The sequence below is a fragment of the Malaclemys terrapin genome, chromosome 8 (genome assembly GCF_027887155.1).
Source record: "Malaclemys terrapin pileata isolate rMalTer1 chromosome 8, rMalTer1.hap1, whole genome shotgun sequence".
Taxonomy (NCBI): domain Eukaryota; kingdom Metazoa; phylum Chordata; order Testudines; family Emydidae; genus Malaclemys; species Malaclemys terrapin.
Genome location: NC_071512.1, coordinates 77,740,096 through 77,765,513, shown reverse-complemented (window position 1 = coordinate 77,765,513; position 25,418 = coordinate 77,740,096). Strand labels below are relative to the sequence as shown.

At 40.5% G+C, this 25,418-nt stretch overlaps 1 protein-coding gene across 4 annotated transcripts in view; it reads right to left on the bottom strand.

Annotated features, from left to right (window-relative positions):
* TGFBR3 (transforming growth factor beta receptor 3) overlaps positions 1-25,418 on the bottom strand; it is a 174,333-nt gene that overhangs the window by 7,417 nt on the left and 141,498 nt on the right. For 3 of the 4 annotated variants that reach the window (XM_054036520.1, XM_054036517.1, XM_054036518.1), the window contains exons 9-16: positions 22,341-22,663; positions 20,641-20,793; positions 18,084-18,224; positions 17,790-17,963; positions 12,388-12,687; positions 10,829-10,949; positions 4,488-4,529; positions 2,055-2,162 (exon numbers count right to left, since the gene is read on the bottom strand). In XM_054036520.1, coding sequence (XP_053892495.1) covers positions 2,055-2,162; positions 4,488-4,529; positions 10,829-10,949; positions 12,388-12,687; positions 17,790-17,963; positions 18,084-18,224; positions 20,641-20,793; positions 22,341-22,663 — 1,362 coding nt within the window. The remainder of the gene's footprint in view (positions 1-2,054; positions 2,163-4,487; positions 4,530-10,828; positions 10,950-12,387; positions 12,688-17,789; positions 17,964-18,083; positions 18,225-20,640; positions 20,794-22,340; positions 22,664-25,418) is intronic. The other variant, XM_054036519.1, reaches the window with a different exon arrangement.

Sequence of the window (25,418 nt, the reverse complement as noted above, 5' to 3'; positions counted from 1 at the left end):
GCATCTACAGTCTGGCTTTTGCCAGTATCAACAGTAATTTAAAACCCCTCCCACCCTCCCCTCCCCCACCAAGCATCACTACTATGCCAGTAAAAGTTTTTAGTGTAGACCAGGCCTAAGAGAGATTGTTTCACGCTGCCTGCAAACCTAGAATGAAACCATGGCACCACTTTTGAAATATAATGTTATGTAAAATGAAAGTTGGATTATGCTCCGGAATCCCAATTACAAGGGGTGAATTATATAGCTGTAGTACACACAGGACCCCATCTAAGATATGGAGCTTAGCTATATATTTATTTATGTTTTAATCAAAAATGTCTTCAGCAGACCCCAAAGCCTTTCAGACGAGGCTGAATTATCTTGCCCCTGCAATTCTCCACCGAGGGGTTATGGTGGCCAGGGGAAGTCCCTGGTAGCAAATCTCTACTACAAATCCCAATTTGTAGATGCAAGTGACTGTGTGGGGGGGAAAATATGTGCACAGGAACAGCAGTCCATTTTGAGGCTCCTTTGAAAATCTGGCCCCCTATATCTAATTTCTAAAATTCTCTAATCCCAGGAATTAGAGAGCCTGCTTCCTGTCTTCCCTTTTATTCTTTCTTCTTACACTTTTTCCCACTTATTTTTGTCTCTCAGGCAATAAGGAAAGTCAGAACAGCTGCTCCACTTGCTATTTTACTTGGTAATTATGACTGATGTAGTTAGTCACTAATTATTTTAATAGGGTTGGTCCAAATTTCATTATGTTGAAGGATTTATTATGTCAACTTCCCATTTTTTTTGACAACGGGATTTTGTCAATTTTAATTACTCTCTCTTGTGTAATGCTGCTATTTATTAATACTGTAAAGTTTAACACACAACTTCTGACATACAACACATGTCCCTCTAGATATCTCTATAATTGAACAGAGATTCAATATCTATTGATAAAGGCTTAACAAAACATCAATTCATTCCAAAATTCTTTAAACTTGTTTTTGTTAAAGTGATCTAATTGGAGATTCTTTCCTTAACTTGTATGTTTTACCCACAGGAACTGTATCTCCCGTTCTTCCCCCATGTTCCAGCAATGGAACATTTATATTTATCACACCCTTTAAGGTACCCAAATTTGCTTTTGGCTTCCAAATCAGCTTCATACACAGCTAATGTATTCAGAAATATTAATTTTCTTATCAAAAGCTGTTGTATAATCAATTGGAAACAGATTTCTGCCAGTTAAATTCTGAGCTTATATTGTTTACAGAAGCTTTGACTATATAAGGCCAGATTCTGGCCCCAATACCCTGCTCCAGTGGCATGAAGCAGTTGCAACAAGTTAGGAGAGAAGTCCCTTGACCCAAGAGCAGCATAGGGTTGACACTTCACCGTTCTTCGCCCCGCGCCCCAACCCTGGATGGCCAGGAGTAGAAGTGGCCCAGAGCACAGACTACTCTGGGGATTCTGGGCTGGAGAGCAGCACATAGAAAGCGTAACTTTTTAAAAACTGAGAATTTTAATTAAACCAATGCAAGGTTTTGGGTAAACAAAGCCTATGAAACATTTTAAATTGCAGTTGTAGTCAGAAAAGGGCCTATGTAAATATGGCATCTTTTTAGTCATTTGATCTGCTCCTGGTATGTAGTCAAAGTCACATCTGCTTACTTTAGTAGCTAAAAAGATTTAATGGATTCTCTTCTGGCTCACACATCAGTAGAATTAACTAAATTCCAATTACAGAATCTTTATTGGTGATGGCACATGAGCTATAAAATCTCAGTTGGACTTTCAGATCCCAGGGTAAGTTTTCACAGTTAGCAGTCGAAAAATCTCCCAGTTTCTAAACAAAATATCAAAAGACATAATATCCCCCCATTACCTAGAGGGGCAGATACAGCTACCTGGTTAACACCTTCAGTCTGCTGTGAGGAGTTGCTGGAAAGCACCTTAGGGAGAACATGGAAAGCAGCAAAGAAGACCTAGTCTCCTGACTCATAAGTATTAGATCTCACTGCCTCCATTGCAATGTGCTATGCCAAATGGAATCTGGCGAAAACAACTGTACTAACCTGTGTGAGAATAGATAAACCACAGTGCTCCTGTCAGCAGTGCTCCAATCACAAATGCTGCAAAGGCGATGCCCACAACGGTCAGAGTGTCCAGTCCATAGAAAACTGCTATAAATAAAAATCAGTTTTTTCATTTTGAATGCTGAATAGTACTTTTAAAAATCCCTCCTCCCTTTTTCAGTTTTGTGACATTTTCATATTTAATTAACCATCATTTTAAACGCAAGAAAAGAAAGCCCCATGATACTTAGCAGATTACTGTGATTTGTGTCTAAGGAGGACAAGCAATGCACATGCTTGCAGAGGTGAGCATGAAGAATGTCTTTAGTTTAACAAACTGTTCTGAGTCACAAAGCAAAAACCCAGCTCAAAACATCCCAAATCTAGCAAAACCAGAATGAATTCAAAGTGTTCTCAGTTTCTTGTTAATTATTCTTTGTTTTCAGTTAAATGTCAGGTTTAACTGAAATATATATTTAAAAAGGCTGTGAAGTCTTGCTAAAAGAATACTTTTTATTCACATCCTACCATTCAAGCCAACTTTACTCTATATCCTCTGCAACTTCAGCCCTATATCTAGGTGGAGAACGGAAGCGCTGTTAAGTAAGAAGTGGTGCCAGCTCAAAAGTCAGCAAAAACATAAATAGGAGCAATTGTTTTTCATATTTGGCAATGTTCTTAATAACAAATTAATTCCAGATCACAAAAATAGAACAAAAAAGTCAGTTTCTAGGGGAGGGGACCTTTATGCAGTATAGTTTGTACGGTACTGCATCTGGTTCCTGAATGTATGTCTCCAAATGTTACTTACACAATTACAGCAACTTCCAGCCATTGTCTTGTATATTTCTTCTCTTTGATCAAAGACACCTTAATATGGTTTTCATACTGAATCAATTATTTTTGTAGTTTTTCTTACGACTAATTTCAGATGTAGTATTTCTAATGTCTCCCATAAACATATGAAATTATTTAAGCTAGTGAATAACTTGTTAGTAATTGAGTAAATAATGGAAAAGAACTGAACACACAGACTCCAATTCACCCCAGCCTCTGTGTTGGTGGGTGAGGGGGACACGGAGGAGGCTGGCCAGGGAATGCTTAGTAGATCTCCTCCAATTCAACTTCTTTCTATCTAGTTTCCTGCATCCAGAAGAATTCCCTCGAAAAGGCAGGCAGCAGCACCTCTACTTGCTTTCCCTCTGTCATTGATAGGTGCACTTGCATGGGTACTATACCTTTAAGGCCCCTACTTCCATTAAGGGAGCTCTTCAGAATCCCTTTCTGAGTATGTGCAGCCAGATTTGGGACAGAAAGAACAGCCTAGGTAGTGGCTCATTGGAGTTTTCTCCTATTTTTGACATTTCTGAGTCACTTGCTCATGTTTGGTTATTTGAAATCCAAACTATAATTGTGTTTGTTAAACAGAGATGCCTCATCTACAACTGCATCATCTCATCATCTTCTTGCCTTAAGATGCAGTTCACTGACAACTAGATCCCACTCATAGCAGGACACAGGTAGCCCAGCTGATGGAGGGAGGTAAGTTTTATCATTCCCTGTGTCACATTGTGTGAATCTAGTTCCAAGACCCAAAGCTCTTTCCCTTCATTTCTTTCACTCCTCACTTTCTAAATTCTCACCCTTCAGCTATCATTTTTCCTTCCCTCCCATCTGCAATGTATTTCTGGTGCTACCCACTCTCCTCAAGAGCTGACTGGGCCCTATAGCATGGTTGAGATTTTCAGCGTCAGGGGAGTTGTGGAAGCTAATGTTGAACTCAGAGTGAAAGTCAGAGCCACATTTTATCACATCTGTGGTAGTCTTGGATGTAGGAGTACTGCAGTCACCTATACAAATTACTGCTCTCCCCTCATGCATTCCTCTCTCAAAGTTAGTGGGAATGGCCCAGATCCTGGGAGTCATGTGCCTAACTATATTTGAGGATCTGGGATACTGTCCCCAGGGGCACTAAAACCAAAGACTTAATTCTGTTCTAAGTTTAAAAAGCTTTACGATAAATTCTCTTTGACTTAACCTTTTGTCTGGAAGTCATTAGATCAGTGGTTCTCAAACTGTGGATCAGGACTCCAAAGTGGGTCGCAACCCTGTTTTAATGGGGTTGCCAGAGCTGGCATTAGCCTTGCTGGGGTCTGAGGCTGAAGCTGAAGCCCAAGCCCCACTGCCCAGGACCAAAGCCCGACGGCTTCAGGTTATAGACCTCCTGCCTGGAGCTGAAGCTCTTGGGATTTCGCCTTTTCCGCCCCTCCCCCCCTTCCCTGCCCAAGGCGGCGGGACTGGGGCAGGCTTAGGCTTCAGTCCCCCTTCCTGGGGTTGTATAGCAATTTTTGTTGTCAGAAGGGGGTCACGGTACAATGAAGTTTGAGAACTTCTGTGTTAGGTCAACAAAGCAGACAGATATGCATAACTTACGTGGCTGCATCCCACTGCCTTTTGGCTTGTGAGTAGGTGGACCTGTTTTAAAAAAACAAACAAACAAACAAACAAAACCAAAAAACCCATTAATTGTATGATGCTCCATACAAATACTACACACTATATAAGCAATCTTCAGCATCTCACTGGGAGGAAAGTCTACATGCACATGTTTTGATTTGTACATTTCCACTGTGCTCTGTGATGTGCATAAATTACTTGGTATTCTATCTTATTTATACCGGAAGACAAAAATCATAGCTATGATGTTAAAGCTACTATTTTGAAATAATAATCAATCATCATCAACATGGAATGAAAAGAAATACAAAACTGTCTTTAAAAATGCATCATTAGCCCTACTCTCTCTCTTATTTGGTATCCCTTCTTCATATACATGCCTGGTATCTCCACAGAAGAACTATTAGATGTCAGGAGTCCCCTTCCTCTCAGGATACCCAGGCCAACTTGAGGAGCCAAAAACCCAGATTTGGATTCTAATTCAAACATTGTGTTTGGTAACCCATGTTGCAATCTCTAGATCACCAAGCTGCCCAAAGAATTTAAATTCTGACATGTTTGAGTGTACCAGATGCTTCCACTATGAGAAGATTTGGCAAGGTACTGTAATGATATATATTTTTATATCTTTTAACAATTGGAAAAAATTGCTTTGATCAAGGGGCAAGAGCAGTTCTAGAAGTTTCAAAATATATTGAAAGTTATTAGTTTTCTCTGAATTGTTTATCCAGCATGTATTTATATGCCAGGATTCATGTTTCAAACCTCTTCAGTAGCAACTGCATTAACTAACTTGAACTACACTGGGTACCATGTGGCCAAAATTCTATATCTGGTTCATTACATTTTCCTCTCAGAAACACATAGCTGTAATATCCAAACCATTTTTATTTACTCTGAGAACAAACTAAAGCAGTGTAGTTTACCAAGTGGCTATCTTTTTTTTTTTTATTAAATATATCATCCATGCAAGTGGACTAGACAAGCAAGTTAAAACAAGAATGGGGAAATTGGGACAATGTTAACGTTTTTTGAGTGACCTTAAGAATTTGTTTCCTGATATAAGTGTTTTTTTTAATTTATACATTTTGGAATATGTTATTGTTTTTAATATCTCAACCTTAGCTTTCTCAAAATGTAAGTTTTTTTGTTTGTGAATATACTAACAAGCTATCAAATGGAAGTCAAAGCAGAAGTATAAATGAATGTAATGTTTATGAAAGGCAATGGATTGAAACACTAGAAAGTGAAATAGTACAACATGGGTAGCAGCACTATAAGTTTGTCCATATATCCAGCTAGCATATCCCAACCTTGGACTAAACAGAGTGTCTCCAGTGGTGACAGGAATTAATTTTCCATGCTAATTCTGTCATTGGCTTCTCCACAGAATAGGAAGGTTGCCAAACAACAAACAACAACTACAACAACATTGCCAATTCACTGCATTAGTTATCCAGTTCCTTGGCATTAATGCGTGTTGCTTGCTGCAGCTTTGCGCCACACAAGAGGGGTGAGTGCGCCCAGGAAAAGTGTATAATTTTAAAATAATAGATGCCAGCTTTAAGTAACACACATGGTTTTCTATATCTTGGTTTAGGAAAAGTGCTTGTCAGTTGCTCATGACCTCTTTTCTGTGATCTTGCTCCCTTCACTGAAAAAAAACCCCAATATTTTCCACATCTTGCATAAATTGAACAAATAGTGAAATGGACATATATTCTTCTGTTGAAAAGTTCAATTTCATAGACTTTAAATAAATTTCTTTCTACACCTTTCATTTAAATTGTGCCAAAGAACAGATGTGACAAAGATGCCAGGATATGGATAATTTTTTTTTTAATTTTATTTGTTTGGCCATTTTTAGGAGGTTTCATGGGAATCTGATACAATAAGGTGAAGAAGCAAGCTTGTAAAAACCTATAAAGCAAAATGCAAACTAGAGGAGGGTGTTTTCCTCTAAATATACAGCCATGGTTTCCATTACAGTCGATGGAAGTCACGTGCATGATGTATGGAGAAGAAAACAGACACCTTTGCATTGAACAATTTGTGCTGGCTCCCAAAATGTCAAACGTACAAGCATCTTCATTTGGCTTACAGAGCAGATGTAACATAATAGTTCCAATAACATGGTTTATAACAATACCCATGAAAGCTGGCCTGTTCCACATCAAAGCAAATGATAATTGACATCTCTAAGATGCAAATACTCTTATTTTAGTAGTGCAATATAATTTGTTCTCAATCTTACAGATTCACTGTGCAGTCAATCACAGCAGTTACCCTTTAGAAAAGGGCCATTTGATTCATTGTGGAACAACTGCGTATCAAAGATGTTAAGGTGCTAATAGTTGTGCGTTATGCTCAAAATCTGCAATATGCTGGGAAGAGTTCCACCAAACATTTAGACAAGATCACCCATAATGCAACAATAGAGTCTATCAAGCAACTGTCTCCTAGTAAATCTGGTTTGACTTTTACACACTAAGGCCTGGTCTACACTGGGGAGGGGAGGATCGATCTAAGTTACGCAACTTAAGCTACGTGAATAATGTAGCTGAAGTCAACGTACTTAGATCGACTTACTGTGGTGTCTTCACCATGGTGAGTCGACTGCTGCCGCGCCCCCGTTGACTCTGCCTGCACCTCTTGCCGAGCTGGAGTACAGGAGTCGACAGGAGAGTGCTCGGGGGTCAATTTATCGCATCTAGACTAGATACGATAAATCGACCCCCACTGGATCAACCGATTGCTGCCCGCCGATCTGGCACATAGTGAAGACATACCCTTAGACCTTGTACTCTTTATACAGACATAACTCCAGTTGAAGTTATCCATGGAAGTTGCGGACACAGCCCCGCACATCCAAAAGGAGAATAGAGCTCTCGGTGTAAATCTGTTTGCTGAAGGATAAACATCAGTTACCCAGTTTAATGTGTTCTGTCAGGAATGGGTAATCACTGAGATCAGTGGGAGTTTTTAATGAGGAAAGAGTACAGAATCAGGCCCAAAAGCATCGTTTTAATTGTACTGCATTTACCAATCAAATACTTGCCTTTAATTCTTAGTGGATTTAATTTGCATTAAAAAGAATCGTGTAAAAACATGGGCTTCCTTGCAGAGTTAAAAAAACAGTTGTTGCTTATGTCCCCCAGCAATGTTCCATGTAATCCATATGCTATTTAAACACTAAAAAGCATGCACTGCAGCACTGAGGTTAAAGGATTTCTGATCCCCCATCCTTTGACTCTCTCTGGAAAGCATTCCAAAATTTCAAACAGACATTGTATGCAAATGGAAGATTTTGAGCTGCAAGTGAAGCTACTGAAACCCTCTAAACTGCAATGCTAGAGCTAAAAGAGAATTGCATTGTTCAATGTTTTATTAATGTTCAAAGGAGCAGAAACAGGGAACTAGGCACTGACTCAAACTGAATTGGTCTACGGGGTCTAACAGGGACACATGAGGTGCTGGCAGAAACTCAGGAATACTTGGCTTTCTGGAAATTAGCTGGTGATTGCCAAGTCAGTCTGCAGTAGAGATGATCTTTCCCTGCAATATATACTGCTTGAAATGAGTAGAGACAGGATTGTGTCCTTCAGAAGCACCTGAAACAGAAGCAACTGATACTGCCCTGATGTTTACATAGGCTATCATTACTTGGTTACCATAGTTACCATTTGCTGGTCCTGAATCACACACTCATAGGCTTGGAGAACTAGGGGATTGCCTAGAGCTCCAGGAGAGTAATACTTCTGCTTCACAAGCAACCACTCTCTCAGCCTGGGATGTGAGGTGCACACTCTGAAAGCCTGCCACCAGCAAGGGTGGCAAGGAGAAAGGGGGAGAAGTAAATAAAAGGCATACACATCATGCCAGAAAAGTCTGAATGATTGGGGGAGAAGGCAAATTCTCTTGCAATTGAATCAGTGTCTTTTTCCCAGCTGTCACCATAGAATGCAGCCCCACAAATGTAAGATGTTCTCCTGATGGAGAGGGTGAAAGAGGATGGTGGGGAAATGGCCACTCATAGGGGAAGGAAGGTTAGAAAAGTGGAAACAAGTTTCCTGTTTGTCATCATGGCCAACCACACTCAGAATATTCCAAGCTTTGAAAGAGAAAGCAGAGGAGGGACTATGCACTGAGAAAGGGAAGCTGCTTCTAGGAAACCAGCTTAAAAGGGTGAGAAGTGTCTAGCGTGCTGGGTAAAAAGGGTTCCTACATAACTTGGAATGTTTGTGTCAGTAAGCTTCTGGGGATTCTTCCTTAAAAGTGAGATTTTTTTCCCCCAAGTAAACTCATGTCTACATGGGGAGTTACTCGCAATTAGCTCCGTGTGTGGATGCTCTTATTCCAGAATAAACTAATTCGAAGAGAGTGGATGTTGAGATGGAGAAGAGGGTGTTAGTGCCCACCAAGGACATGGGAAATACCCAAGCTTGTCAGAGGCTTGTCAGAGGACAGGGAGCCTCTGTAGGGCAGGGATGATGTTGAGGTTAGAAGGGTGGAGAGAAAAGGCAACTTGAACCTCTGAAGAGGGTCCTGTTTAAAACTCTTATTCCTGGGCAGAGCTTTGGGGCTCTCCACACCAAAGATTGCCAGAGTACAAAGGTTCAGAATCACAAGCAGTTGAGCAGGATGTCAGGTAAGGGAGTCTAGAATGGTGTCAGGGTTCCAGAACTAAGTGAGTGCTGGACCTGAGTCATCTTCCTGGCTATTGCCCTGGAGCATTTCCTGCACCAGACAGGGACTGAGGAATCTGAGATGTCAGTAGAGGCAGGATTCTGGGTAGGGCACAGAGTGCAGGATGGCTCTGATGTTAGCTTTAAGTGAGCCTGAGAGAAGCCAGTTTGGGCAGGTGGATCCTCATATGAAGGGAATGATCATGGTACAGGGGATTGCTAGGAAGGAGGCTAGGCCCAGCTGTTTGAATGAGCCATGGAGGAAAAGCTAGACCATGGAATCAAAGTGGAAACACCAGAGAAGAGTTCCTGTGAAGTGCGAGTGGCACAGGCAGCAAAGGCATGTGCTGTAACCCAACAACAGGAGGGGGACGGATAGGAGTATCAAAGGTGCAATGCCTGAGCTGCTCATAGCCCCAAAGCAGCAGAAAAGTTGACCTATAGCTACAGAGTTGTGGGTGCTGGCAGGCATGTGAGGAGGGAGCAGAGTCCTTATCTCCCAAGAGCAAGCTGTAGTGGGGAGACAGCATCAGACAGGCTATTGGAGGCTGAAGGAGCTCCCTGGACAAAAGACAGTTGATTACAAGTGAATCAGTTCAGAAATCTGAAGGATGGATTTAAGTGAGGGTTTTGCTGACTCTGAACTGTTTTTTGGTTAGACTTTTTCCAGTCACCCTCACTCAGAGCATCTAGTACAAAACCAGAGTTTTCTATCTGCTACCAAGGTTCTTCTCCTTTCTTCCTGAACCTCCTCTCTTTAGTGTTTAGGCTTTTCTTTTCCTTTCTTAAAGGAAGAGAACTAAGTCAAATGCTTCATGTTTACAAGAACAAGGAGACAAAAGAATTGAAGAAATGTGGATGGGCTGTCATTTCCATACAGACCTTGTCAGCCCCTTTGCCTCCAGACTTCTTGGCAGGTAGAGCCATAATGCTGTCTGCTCTAACTGCCTCTGCTGGGAAGAAGGCAGAAATGGTCTATTTGACAAAGAATCATGTGCATTAGAAGCAGCCCAGCACCCAGGAATCGACAAATTTTCATGACTCTGTACTTGGAGTTTTTTGTAAAAATGCTAAATGAGTTAAACAAACCCCAAGAAAATCAATGAAATACTACAGTTTCATCTCTTCATCTTACTGATCTAATCTTCTAGTGAAGCTGGTTTCCCTGTGGCTACCCCTTTACTTTACAAACCCCTCAAGCTTTAATATTTCCAATACATTGAAATTTCAATGCAATTACCATGCTTAAATATTTTCAGCCACAAAGAAGAAATTATACAGAAGATAGTAAAGAATTGCTTTCAATTTCCAAACAAGAGTGAATTGCTAGAAGCAATTCTGCTATATTAATACTTATGAAACCTATATTGTTGTAAAGCATAGGAAGAGTATTCCTTTCTCAACAGTAGCTAAATTACATTTCCATAAAAAAGTAACTGCGGACATTCAGATAAGATGGTGGACTGTGCCACACAAATGTCTATAAATGAACACATTTTATAAAGAACAAGAGTACCTTTTAAAATATAAAATTGTATATGCCTAAAGCTATCTTTTTTTTGCAATACAAATGGTTATATGTTGTATAATGCAACAAAGTTTTGTTAAGAAGTTCAAAATGTACGTTGGTACCTTTTGGCTTTTCTTCATGGGTAATTACAGCAAGGGGCTTGGTGAAAGTTTTCTTATTGTGCATCATGGCCAAGATCATATCAACATTGAGCGAGGTGCAGGCTTCATCAGGAGGAATGCACTGTGGATGGAAACATCTGAGGTCAGGGATTCACTCAAAATAAAATACAGTATCAGCCAGAGCAGCTGCACAGCTGCCTCATTATCAGTGTTTGCTCAGTATTGTTTACTAAAGAGAAACAGGAGATCTGAACGTTATCAACCCTCCAAAAAAACAATCTATGTAATATACTGGCAAAGAAAACTTATTCTCAGCTAGAATGTTCAGATGTTCCAATATTAGGGGCTTTGCCTTATATAGAACCCTATTATTCTCCCTATTCCCACCCCCACATCCCAATTTTTCACACTTGCTCTCTGATCACCCTATTCTCAGCTGCATCTTAAGATGTAAACGTGCCTTAGTGCTACATTACTTAAAACTCTATGAAAGTTTTACTATTGAATTGTTGCTGTAATAGTTGCATATTAGGATATCAAAGGCTGATGTTAATTACATAGAGGGTCAATATCTTCAAAGAGCTCTCACCCCAGTTTCCAAAAGTACCTTCACTTGTCACAGTTAGCTTTTATACTCATTGAGTAGTTGATTTTTCATGTATAAATGCTGTGTGTATATTCAAATCCAGGCTTCTATACAAAAATTTGGACACAGATTTACAAGCACAAAAATAGAGTCCACTTTTGAAAATCCGGGGGCCAGTTCTGTAGCTCACTAGTGCATATATAGTGCATATATAGATCAATAATGTTTGAGTCTTTTCTTATGTTAAAGAATTACTACAAATAACTCAAATTTTAGAAGTTATGCAGGTAAGTCCCAAACGTCTGAATAAAGTCAGAATACCTAACAGTTCATTTTTTGACAAAAAGATGTATTTTTAGTTATATACTATTTTTAAAGTAATAGTTAGGCAGCAGTCTCACAATAATCAAACAGGAAATGTTAATTCTACTTAAATATATTGGAGTGAACATTCAATACAGAGAATTTACTATAAATCCAAAAAAGTAACCACACTGAACTCTGGAAAACAAATGATAATATTTACTTATTTCCCATCAAAGTCCTCCTGAGATAGGCCAACCTTACAATTCACATATGGATGTTCAAAAACAATTACAATATTATCTCAGCAGGCTCTGGAAAATTAATGTTAATTTTGTTTATCCTATTGCTATTTTATCTGAATAGAACAGATAAATCTGGACCACTCCCTTAATGAAAAGCAATCTCTGTTTACCACATGTAACCACTTACTTACATTTTCCACTTTAAAATGTCGACCATGTGATCAAGATTCAGCATAGCTCTGAGTAAAAAGAGCCTATAAAAATTATCAGGTCCACTGATAAAATGTTAATTACACTAATCTAAGTCTATAAAATCTTCAAATAGAAAAGTTAATCCCAGGAACTACTATGATCTGGAACTTATCTTGTAAAAATTCTCATTTTTTAATCTAAATCTGAAAGCTTAAGGAAGTTAAACTACTGACCTTCGGCAGTCCTTGAGTGTCTTTTTCTTTATTTGTACACAAAGTCAGCTCACAATGAAGAAAGAGCAATGAGATGTTGAATATAGGTTTAAACACAAAGCTAAACCTCTTTTTGTCCATCTGTGCATGTGGTATAGGAAAGTTCACCTTCTGGACATTGTAGAATTTAACAGATTCATCTTTAGGACAAATGTTTTCTATGATGGTGTAATCAGATATCATATCAGGGTTTGAATATGGTGAAACAAAACATGTTTGGATCGCAAAACCCAGGGCTCTGTCAGCTTTCGTCACAGAAACCTGCATATGAAAAACAATTTATTAAAAACTTAGCAGTGGCATTTTTGTTAGCAGCATTCACATTTTGGATGATTATGTGGTTTTCATATGCCAGTTCCAATCAAATATTTCAAGCCTAAATTATGAGGAGATACGGTCTAGGAGATACTTCAAGGATGGATGACAAGTTTTGTGGGTTCAAATCCAACTTAGTCATTGTCCTAGCATGTGATTTTTTTTGGAGGGTCAAGCCTCCCTGTACTTCAGCCAACTCACCTGAAATATCCAGTGAAAAGTAGGCCCACTCAATAGAATGAATGCTATATCTGAACTGAGTTTTTGGGAAAGGGGAGAACACTAAAACCACTCCCCCAGTAAGTTTACAAACCACAGTAGAAGGCTATGGGAGCTGATTACAAGTTCCTCACTGCTGTATCTGCATAAATCTTCACTTAAATATAAATACATGCACACACAGAGTGGAATGCAGAGGCAGAGTGGAGAGGTCATGGTTTGAAGCAAGGGTGGGGCTTTTGAGTTCTGTGGAGGAGCAGGCTAGCAAGAAGCTATGCAGCTGTAATATTTTCTGTGTGATCGCTACAAAGACAGTGACTCTATTCTTTTATGGGGGGCAGGGAGGGAACCCATTCCCAACCCACAGTGCACTGATATTATTCAGCCCAACTGGAATACGAATGCCACAAAGCAATTTGGAGGGGAAAACTATACAGGTACATTTACATTTCCATGCACATTAAGCATGTTATTTCTATAAAAAACTGGAGTGTTGCCCCTAATTATCAGAACAGCATGATGAAGAGTCTCACTAGCCTTAATATCCTACTCACAAAAATGTGCCATATGCATGCATGCGTTTTGCATACATCCAATGGAGAACCGGCCAAACTTTTCTACAGTCTAGAAAGAAATCTCAGACTGAAGCCAGTGGATTGCACAGAAAATTCTCCTTTTCCCTCTAAGTATGCAGAGCAAAATCACTAATTTAATTAGAGAAAGTGGTTGAAGCATCTAAACAATAGAAACAATCTGTTATTAAGAACAGGAAATAGAGGGTGCGGATCAGAAAGGCGAAATGGTTTGAATGAAAAGGACTTGCAGTAGGAAGGACAGATGTGGTTTATGCGTAGACAAGCCCCAAGGTCACTTCGCGTCTGAATGAGAGCATCCATGAGAGGTGGGGTGGAGGGTGTTCACACTCTTGGTTGATTTCCCTTAGTAACTTTCCTAGGTGAACCTGGGCAGACACTTCCTCAGGGAGATCCAAACAAGCTAGATGAATGCGTAACACTGCAGCAAATGAAATTTGGTGTTGATAAATCTACACCCTTCTGCAGCAGATAAGAGGCTCAGAGTGAACTGGCTCATTCATCTCATGGGATATTCTTACATTAAAAAGTATATTTAAAGGTGATAAATGAAGTCAGTAACAATACCTCTTAGATGTGATAACTGTTCTGTTCATAACAATGGATGTTCTCACTCCCTCCCGAATTCCTAGATGCCTGTATCATTTACTGAGCATGCCCATTTTTAATCCCTTCCCCCACAACCCAGTGGTATATACCCGCTGAAAGGACTGAGCATGCCTGTTCCCAGAGCCTGGTACAGATTCAGCGATGAAGTGAGAGCAGTAATTAGAAATAAAAAGCAATACGGTATATAACAGATAGGGAAAACAGTGCAAGCAACACGAATTAGAAGTTATGAAGTGCAGAAAATTGATAATGGAAGCTAAAGATACAAGGGGAAAATCCATGGCTGGCAGGGCTTAGCACATAACATTTTTTAAATATTATGAACTAAAGAAATGCCAGCAGTGGTACAGCCCCATTACCAGATGTAGTTGATAACACTTACTGATAAAGAAAGACAGAAGTGTGTAATAAATATTTCTGTATTTGGAAAGACGCAGGATGATGCACTTGTATCAGATGAGGATGATGAACAATTTTCTAACTAAAGAGGATGTTAAACATCATCTTATGGGACCAAACCTTTTTAAATCTGCAGACCCAGATAACTTGCACCCAAGAGTCCACAAAGATTTGGCTGAGAAGATTTCTGGGTCTCTGATGTTAATTTTTAATACATCTTGGAACATTGGGGAAAATACTAGAGGACTGGAGGAGTGCTAATGCTATGCCAATATTCAAAAAGGGCAAGTGGGGTGACCTGGGTAACTATAGGTCAGTAAGCCTGATGTCAATCCTGGGCAAAATAATGGAAAAGCTGATACGGGATTGCATCAATAAAGAATTAAAGGATGGGAATATAATTAATGCCAGTCAACATGGTTTTATGGAAAACAGATCTTGTCAAATAATTGTGATTTCATTTTTTGATAAGATATTATGTTTGGTTGATAAAGGTAACTGCATAGATGTAATAGACTTAGACTGTAGTAAGGTGTTTGACTTGCTACCACATGACAGTCTGATTAAAATTAGCACTATACAATAGCAATAAAGCACACATTAAATGGATTAAGAACTGGATGACAGATCTCAAAGTAGATGTCAGTGAGGGAATCCTCATATGTTTCTAGTGGGGATCCACAGGAATTGGTTCTGGGTTTGATACTGTTCAACATCTTTATCAATGATCTGAAAGTAAACATCAAATTTGTGGGTGACAAAAAGATTGGCGGAGCGGTAAATGATGGTGATGACAGAACACTCATACAGAGCAATCTGGATCCCTTGGTAAGCTGGGCCCATTCTAGCAAAATGCATTTTAATATCTCCAAATGCAAAGTTATACATCTAGGAAGAAGGAATGCAGGCCATACCTACAGAAGGGGGGACTGTATCCTGGAAAGCAGTGACTTGGAAGGGATTTGGGGATCATACTAGACAAACAACTCAACAGCTCCCAGTGTGATGCTGTAGCAAGAAGGGCTGGTGCAATCCTTGGAAGTATAAACAGGGGAATTACGCATTGGTAAAATTACCTCCCTATTCCTATCTGGATGGCACTGGTGAGACCACTGCTGAAGGGCAGCATCCAATTCTGGTGTTCACATTTTAAAAAGGATGTTGAGAAACTGGAGAGAGTGTAGAGAAGAGCTACAAAAATGATTGGGGGGGCTGGAGAAAATCCCTTTACGTGAGGAACAGAGCTCAATCTGTTTAGTCTATCAAAAAGAATGAGAGGTGACTTGATTAGTGTATAAATACCTTAACAGGGGGAAAATACCAGATAGTAGAGGGGTTTTTCCTCTAGTGGAGAAGGGCATAAAAAGAACCAATGGCTGGAAGCTGAAGGCAGACAATTTCAAATTAAAAGTGAGGCGTGGGTTTTTTGTTTATTTACAGTGAAGGTGATTAACCAGTGGAACAAACTTTCAAGGGAGGTGGTGGATTCTCCATCTCTTGATGTCTTCAGATCAAAACTGGATGCTTTTTTGGAAGATTGCTTTAGGCAAACTCAAGTTGTTGGGCCCAATACAGGGGTAACTGGGTGAAGTTTAATGGCCTGTAATATACAGGAGATCAGACTAGATGATCTAATGGTCCCTTCTGGCCTTAAACTCTATGAATTATAACATTCTGAATTTCATCCAGTAACACAAGTGGTTTTAGAAGAAAAGTAGGTGAGCAAGGATGAGCAAAAAGCCACCACATAAGAAAAGAGATAAACAAGATCTACAGAGACAGGATGTGAGATGATTATAGAATTAACATATTGATAAGAAAAAACAAAGCAGAGATAAAGGAAAAATGCACAAGTGATTACAATAAAGAAAATAATTCTTATAGAAACAGAATCTATGCAGGAGAGACAAATACCAGGTCCTTAGAGATTATGCATGAGTAATTTATTGACGAAAGAGACAGACATTTTTCAAACAAACAAAATACAATGTTTTTTCTATCAGTGGAGGATGGAGGAACAAATGCCTGAAACAGATATTAATTTTCCACTGTGCAGAAAGGAGAAACAGAGGGGAAAAAAATCAAGCTCATCCCAGGACAGGTGATAAAGAAATTAAAGTATGTATTTGAAGAAATAACTCCAAGACCAGACAAATCCAGAGCCAGAGGGATTCATCCCAGAATGCCGAAGGAAGTTGACAATCTTTGTCCAAGTGAAAAACTAATACCTTTTACTTAAAAACAAACAAAAAAACCCACCTTAATTAATTTTGATGCATTTTAACCTTGCTTCAATTTCTTTTAGCGTATTTTTCACTATAGAATTTTGAAGTATTTGAAAGAAAGTAATTTTTATAGGTAGAGGACTAACAGGCAACTAAACATTTACAGAGCACATAAAATGAACTGTTACACTAACTGAAAGTACCAAAAATCATATCTGAATATTGTTCCCAAATGTGTTTGTTAAATATCACTGGTAATTACTGCTAGAAAGATGTACTTCTGTTTAAAGAAGGTTTGCTTATATAGTGGACCTTATTTCTAAGGTCTTCTAGTTCCTGTGATATTCTCTTGTCATTCTACTTGGTTGGTATCTTACTAACAAAGATGCATATCCAATGGAAAGATTTTCACAGCATATATGTTAACCACCACTGAATGAAAACAATAATTTGTACAAGAGAGGAAGTTTGACACCTGTTTGGTATACCAAAATGTGATTGGAAGTGGCTTAAAGGTGAGATGGAATTGTGACGACAATGTTAAGACCCTTTCCTCCACCATGTAACCTGTTGGGGGGAAGGGGAAGCCGTAACTGTTTTGTACATAACTTCACCTGGAAAATGTAGCTAAAGCTATATTTCTGTATAAAATGAACTCATTCCTCACTGAAAATTCTTTGTACTGATGCTTGTAATTATCCAATAAAGGTCTGGAAGAGCTAAGAGACCAGATTCAAGTACTGTTCCATACTGCAGATCTGACCAGACTGACAGACTTCTTTTAGTTGGATTTACCCACTTTGAGAGGACTCTCTGGTCTTCACCACAAAGAATTGTCTTATTAACCTATGATGTCCCTTTTCTGAAATCACAGAAGTACACATCTCTCTGAGACAGGCAATCACACAATACCAGTTTACTGCAGGCAAGCACAAACTTGGCTCAGCTTACATGGCCTTGCCGAACATTTCGGTTAATCTGAAAGCCTTTCAAAGTTTGTTACCTCAACGTAAATCTGTCCATTCTCAGCAACAGAGAAGAGTCCTTGTAAGGGAGCGAAAAAGAGGTCTGTTTTATAAAGCTCCATGTTGAAGGTCACATTGCTGATGCGGGGTTCAGGAGGCGCAGGATTAGGTAAGCGTTTGCCACCCTCTGCCTGGTGGAGTGTGCAGTTAAACTAAAACAAACGAAATACAAATAAATCGCAGAACTTTTGCCCCATGGGACGGAAATGAGAGCAGAATTAGGCCCATAGCTAAAAACTTTAATTTCAAAATAAATATAAGGTATTACATACCACAACTATTTCAGGCCTGCTTGGAAAGGTAGCATCTGCTTCATCAGTGTCTCCTGGAAATCCATTATCACCCGATTCGACATCTTCATCATCAATTCCCCAACCACTACTTTCCACTGGTGAGGACAGCTGAATAACAATCTACATAAAGGAAGTGGGAAGTGAAAACTAAAAGCTTTTATACAAAGGTGATTGTGATTCTCTTTTCATGTTAATTGTTTCTTCCTTTCTTCAGAACAACATGAAGACCAAGAAGTTGTAGCAGCCAACTAGCTGGGGAAAGCACGCCATCCCTGCAGCCCAGCACTGAGCATTTTATGTATGTATACTATATATGCGGAATAACCATCAGTTTGTTCCCAGATGTCAAAACCAGTAGAGCCGTAAAACTGCTCTCTATGTTGGAAAAGCAGCCTGGGGATTGGTATGTAAATGAGCATACCAGCAGTCCCACTCTGCTTCTGGTATTTCTGTATCCAACACTGCTAAAAGAAATGGTTCTCTGAAATGGATTAACATACCTTCCAACATACAGTGACTGACTCCCGGAAGAATCACAAAAAGTTCTAGCAGGTAGCAGGATTTTCTCCTGTAAAATCTCTGTATCCTTCTCCCTCCCCCCACCCCACCGCTTTTTTTTTTAAACGACATAAGCCAGAAAACTTGCTATCCCTTTTCACATGTCTCTCTTCTCTGGACCCCTACCTGACCCCTCTTTTTCCCCTCCCCCACTGTTTTTTCTCTTTCCTCTGAGATACCTTCTCTTTGGTGCTCCACCCATCCTCTCTCTGCTTTTCTCTCTCTAACCTTCACCACTGAGCTGCTGTGTTTCCCCATCTGCTCCTCCACTGCTCTTTTGCTTCTCTCACAACTTCAGCTTTGTTGTCTCAGCTATAGTACAGCTTCTAACAAGTGACATTTTCTTCTGAACTGTTTGGACACCTCACCCTTTCTGCAGACTGCTGAATCACCTTTCAGTGGGAATTCTCCCAAACGCTGGGAAGCTCAGGACCTTGTACAGTGACCTGGAGCTCCAAATCATTTTTTTCACTGAGAGGTGCTTGGATCAGTTTTGGTTTGACCCTCTATACAGACTGGGTCCAGACACAAAGTTTAGATTGAGATGCATTTTCTCCACAATTTTGGGGTGTTTAGATTCAGGTTTTTGGTTTGCGCCCATCTCTAAGTCAAAAGCTACAAGGTCTTGCCAATACAGAATAGTTTTAGCCAGGCTAGGTCTGATCAAGTGGCTGTAGCTATCCTTGGGTTTCCTTTGTTTGCCAGGGATACTATAATGTGCTTAAAACCCGCAAAAGAGTAAAACAGGTTAGTGCATGTTGGCCTGGCGAATATCTATTCAAGTTCACAGTGCAAGTACTGTGCAAGTTCTTGTAGTAGAAAGCCTAGAAGCAAAGTGGGATTCTTTACGTGGTCACTTACATACCCATATCCAGATTACATTCCAAGTATGCAGCTGTATGAGAATTCTGAAACCAATTTTCAAACTGGGGGGCCCACATTGGGTGTTCAGATCAGCACTTAGCTATCTGGGTACCCACAGTGCCCATTCAAGTAGCTGTTGGGGAACTGAATTCTGTACTTGGATTCAAACTTGAAGTCGAGGCCTGTCTTGCACACAAATAGATGAGCACTGAATATTTATTTTAAAACATGTACTTGTAATGAGATTAATGCTCATGTGAAAAGTAACAAGTGACACAACAGCATACAATACTGCCTTCCTGTATTCAGAGAATAAACACACTTGAAAGCACATTTGAGGAGCTTATTGGTAGAGTCCACCAGCCTTTCATTGTGGAAGACTTGGGTTCAGGTATTATGTTAGTGGACACAGGTGAAAATGTGTGTTTTAGTGGGCACTTGTTGCATTGTAAAATAGCACCACACAATTTGCCATGACCAGCAATCTGTGCTCAGGAGAAGCTCAGGCCTTCACTGAATGACAAAAGAGCAAGATAGAAGCCTGCACAGATTGGACCACTCCCTCAATTTCAGGGGCATTTTTCATTCAAAGTTATAGAAGAGAAGTGTTCCCTACAGGATTTTTAATTTATATTTTCTTTTGTGATCATAAATCTTTGTTGCCATACCAGGTCAGGGCTAAGTTGTGCCAGTAGTGTGGGGGTACTGCAGAGTTGCTCTGGGGGAGCTCAGGGAAGACTTGTGCCTCCCTCTCCAAGCAGCATGGTGCATGAAGCAAGGCTGCATCATATTTTGGAACAGTGCAGCTAGTTCCCCACAGTGCACCTGGCTTGTTCCAATGCCTGGTACGGAAAAGGGGAACACACTCCCATCTCCTCCCACTCTCTTTTGGATGTCATGTACCCCCAGCAACACACTGAGGGAGCAGCCTCGCGCTTTCCTGAGTTCAGGGACTGTAACTGTGACTGGCCCTAGCCTGGGCATGAAAAGATTGAGAAGGGGGCACACCTCCTTAATACTCATACTAGGTCCAGTCACGATCTGGTCCTTATAGCCTTATTGTACCATAACAATACACAGCAAAGAAAAACATCTCTCCTTGTAAAATACTCACAGAGTTAAAATAAACTATGTTATCCAAGGCATAGTCTATCTGTTGAGTCCCACAGCTGTGCAATGAAGATTCCAAAATGAAATGGGTACCATTCATCTTCGCTTTACAGGCAGGATCTAGTAGTGAGAGTTCTGTTCCTGTGTAACCATTAGCCTAAACAATGACATTGCATAAGTGGCTGAAACCTCAGAGAAAATACAATTGCACGAGATACATACTTACAAGTTATACTCTTATGCAAAAATATACTATGCTCTACTTAAAATGACTATTAAGAAGACTGCCATTGAACTGCATGTCCTGTGACATTTACTACAAAATACTGTCACACAACGACATTAGTTGTTGGAACAACAGAGGAGACAACCATCACATGGAGTAAAAAAAAAGAAAATAGCTATACAGTAACTCCTCACTTAAAGTCGTCCCGGTTAACATTGTTTCGTTGTTGATCAATTAGGGAACATGCTCGTTTAAAGTTGTGTAATGCTCCCTTCTAACGTTGTTTGGCAGCCACCTGATTTGTCTACTGCTTGCAGGAAGAGCAGCCCCTTGCAGCTAGCTGGTGGGGGCTTGGAACCAGGGTGGACCGGCAGCCCCCCTATCAGCTGCCCTAAGTTCCCTGTGCAGCAGCTGCCCAGCAGACTAGCAATTGCAGCTGTCCCTCCCCCCACTGCCATGTGCTGCTCCTGCCCTCTGCCTTGGAGCTGCTCCCTGAGTCTCCTGCTTGCTGTGCGGTGGGGAGGGAAGGAAGGGGGGGGGGCGCTAATGTCAGAGTGTCCCCCTCCCCCCTGCACCTGCACCCCGCTTACCCCATATTCCATAGAGCAAGGGGGACACACCAGGGCTCAGGACGGAGGGAGCTTGCAGCAGCTGCAGTCTCAGCAAGCTCATCTAATTAACAAGGCAGTGTACTTAAAGGGGAAATGCGCATATCTCCCTTGTAGAGTGAGAGAGTTAACCCTTGAGGGCTCAGCCAATTGCTAGTTCATCATTTAGCAGTAAGGGAAATATCCCACCCTCTGACTCCTCCACCTCAACCAAGCTTCACAATCATCATCACTGTGTACCAGTATTAAAGTGTTTAAAACAGAGAGAGAGAGAGAGAGAGAGAGACACTTTTGTCTTGTGAAAAAAATTTCCCTGGAACCTAACCCCCTCATTTACATTAATTCTTATGGTGAAATTGGATTCGCTTAACATCGTTTCGCTTAAAGTCGCATTTTTCAGGAACATAACTACAACGTAAGTGAGGAGTTACTGTATTTTTCATTCTAGTATGAACTTCACTGTTTGGCCAAAACTGAACTTAAAAAAAGCCTTATTCTGTACAAGATTTCCATCCACAATGCAAATTATTCCTCCCTAAGGCACAAGCAACCTCTGTGTAGATGGTGGGTGGTAGGAGAGCTGTAAATGCCATTTTTTATGGATCATAGTGGATGTCCATCACAGTCCCAATCTCTAGTCTCTGGCATCCAACAATTGCCTCTTCACATTTCCGGTCATGAAGAGCCTGTAGAACCACCTGTCTACAAATTCTGGGACAGGTCAGAACCTAGAATTGGGGGAAAGAATTTTTGCCATATGTTTCCCCTTCAATCTGTGGGTTATCTGGAATGTTGCTATGGGTAACGGTTGGTCAGGATTGGGCCTTCTGTAAAGTGTTTCACAGTCTGGGATTAAGAGAGCAGACTAACCTGCAGGGAGTCTTTTTCTACTGCAACAGTCATCATTTTGTCATCACATTTTACTGAGAGGGCTACATCAATGCTTCCCTGCACCTCTTCAGGTTCTTCAGATTCTTGAAGCAGTTGCTCATAGAAACGACTCATTATTGTGTCTTCTGTATCCCTTGGTAAGGAAATTCCTTCTCCCACCTTATCGTGCCTTCCTCTGTTAATGTGAAAAGGAAAACCCAGGCCGTCGCTTAATGTGGGCTCCTTCAAAGCAGGCAGAGGGTTATCTGGCAGTTTGGTCAGCTCCGGGGGAAGAAAAGGGTGGTCTTCGTCATTCATCTCTTCTAGAAACAGGAAAAAAAAGAGTAAAATCAAATCATCATCATAGAATCATAGAAGATTAGGGTTGGAAGAGACTTCAGGAGGTAATCTAGTCCAACCCCCTGCTCAAAGTAGGGCCAACCCCAACTAAATCATCCAAGCCAGGGTTATGTCAAGCTTTAAAAACCTCTAAGGATGGAGATTACACCACTTCCTCAGATAACCCATTCCAGTGCTTCACCACCCTCCTAGTGAAATAGTGTTTCCTAATATCCAACCTAAACCTCCCCCACTTCAACTTGAGACCATTGTGCCTTGTTCTGTCATCTGCCACCACTGAGAACAGCCAAACTCCATCCTCTTCGGAACCCCCATTCAGGTTGTTGAAGGCTGCTATCAAATCCATCCCCACTCCTCTCTTCTGCAGACTAAATAAGCCCAGTTCCTTCAGCCTTTCCTCGTAAGTCATGTGCCCCAGCCCCCTGATCATTTTAGTTGCCCTCTGCCAGACTCTCTCCAATTTGTCCATCCTTTCTGTAGTTGGGAGCCCAAAACTGGATGCAATAGTCCAGATGTGGCCTCACCAGTGCCGAATAGAGGGGAATAATCACTTCCCTCAATCTGCTGGCAATGCTCCTACTAATACAGCCCAATATGCCATTAGCCTTCTTGGCAACAAGGGCACACTGTCTCATATCCAGCTTCTTGTCCACTGTAAACCCCAGGTCCTTTTCTGCAGAACTGCTGCTTAGCCAGTCAGTCCCCAGCCTGTAGCAATGCATGGGATTCTTCCTTCCTAAGTGCAGGACTCTGCACTTGTCCTTGTTGAACCTCAAATTTCTTTTAGCCCATTTCTCCAATTTGTCTAGGTCACTCTGGACCCTATCCCTACCCTCCAGCTTGTTTACCTCTCCCCCGCAGCTTAGTGTCATCCGCAAACTGTATTGTATTCTATCCCATCAAGTTCTTTATAATTGGAATTCACTTGTGTATGAATACCAAAGAAATGATAAAAGGTCATAGTGTGTGCAAACTAATTCACTTGCTAGTATAGATCCAAAGGAAATACTAATGTTATTGTATCCACTTGTCTATTTCCTGTGCTTGCTATCCTTGTACTTAGTTAACCCTAAAACAATAACGTGTGTTAATTTTTAGATGTGAATTTAGTTGATGTGTAAAACTACATGAAGGATTGTTTCTGGTTATCACATTGTCGTTACATTATGTTTCCCATTGGAGATTGGAGCCTTGGAAATGTAAATTAAAGGTTTTTTAACTTCAAAGCAAGGGCCATTAAGCAAAAATGGAAAATACAGGAACTTTGTCTGTTTAGTCAACAGCGGGAGAGCCCATGCTGTGTTAAAAGCACTTTCCAGACTGTTTTCAACTACAAGGAGGAACTCTGGGATCAATTCTGCATCTCTGATCTATTTGGATGCTGTCAGGGGGCGTTCCAGATACAAGACAGAGGTCCCCAAAACTATTTTGGGAAACCATGAGAGACTTGTGGGAACTAGCAGACATTACATCTCTGCTATCAACTGGACTTACAAACTCTGACACACCGGTTCTATATTTTGCCTTCTTTAACCTCTCAATAACTGATTTATTTTTCTTCAGTTTGCTAAAGACATTGGCTCTCAGCATGGGGTTTGGTATGAGATCCAGAGCATCCATTGACCTGGGGTGAGTTGCTGACATTTTGGGGTTGGAAGAACCTAATGTGAGATGAATTTTAGTTTTAATAACCTTTCATCACAAAGTCCAATTTGTCTGAGAGGCTCTCCATCGCATCTTGCCAAAGGGGCTTTTCTGTGGCTCCATGGTAAGGCTAATATAGTAATCCAGGAGTACACATTTGGTACTGGTTTGGTAAAATCTAATTATAGAATATACCACCAGTTTGGGGTATCTGTCCTGTTTTCTGACAGGCTGACCTGACTTAGGCACTCTTGGTTTTGAGCCACATCCTAGACACCATGACAAACATTATCCAGAATAACTGTCCTTGCGGGACTGCAAAAGCAACTACAACAATTTTTCCTTTAGAGAGTGCAGTAGTGGATGACGGGCCCAATCCTGTAAGTCTTTAATCAGGCATATCTACTGCTGGAATTTTGTTTCAGTAAGGACCGAAAAAGGACTTTGAGGAATGGGCCTATTATCTGCAAAGGGTAAAAAAATGAGAAGGAAACATCACAACCAATTAATACAGTATATTCACTTCAACAATGTTGCTGTCACACAAATTCCTGGAGTAAAATTTTACTGTTACCTGCCAATGTAAATCCAGAATTAACTCAACTGGAGTTCCAGATGTACACCAGGGTAACTTCAATATTCAATAAAGTTCTCTTGATTTACACTGGTGGGCAAACAAGAATAGTATTTCCCCGTGGCTCTCTGCATTGTTATTCAGGGCTGAAATCACAACATCTGATTTCAAGCAGTTAATTCTCTGGAGGCCATACAACTACTCTAGATACACAAATATAAGCTTTTTTTTATTATGCAAAACATTATTCTCAATGGGCCAAATTCAGATCTAGTATAAGTGACTATTCTTTAACTGGCTTCAATGGAGTTGGACCCACTTTTGTCATCAGTGACTTTGGCCCAATAACGCTATCTTTTAAAAGCCTTTTGATTTACTATCTTTGCTCAGGCTCTTCTGTTGAGACAATTTTGTGTGTAAACCATTTAAAATAACTCAGGGAAACATTATGTTCACATTTTTGAAAGACAAAACCAGACTAATTAACAACCTGTCCAGGC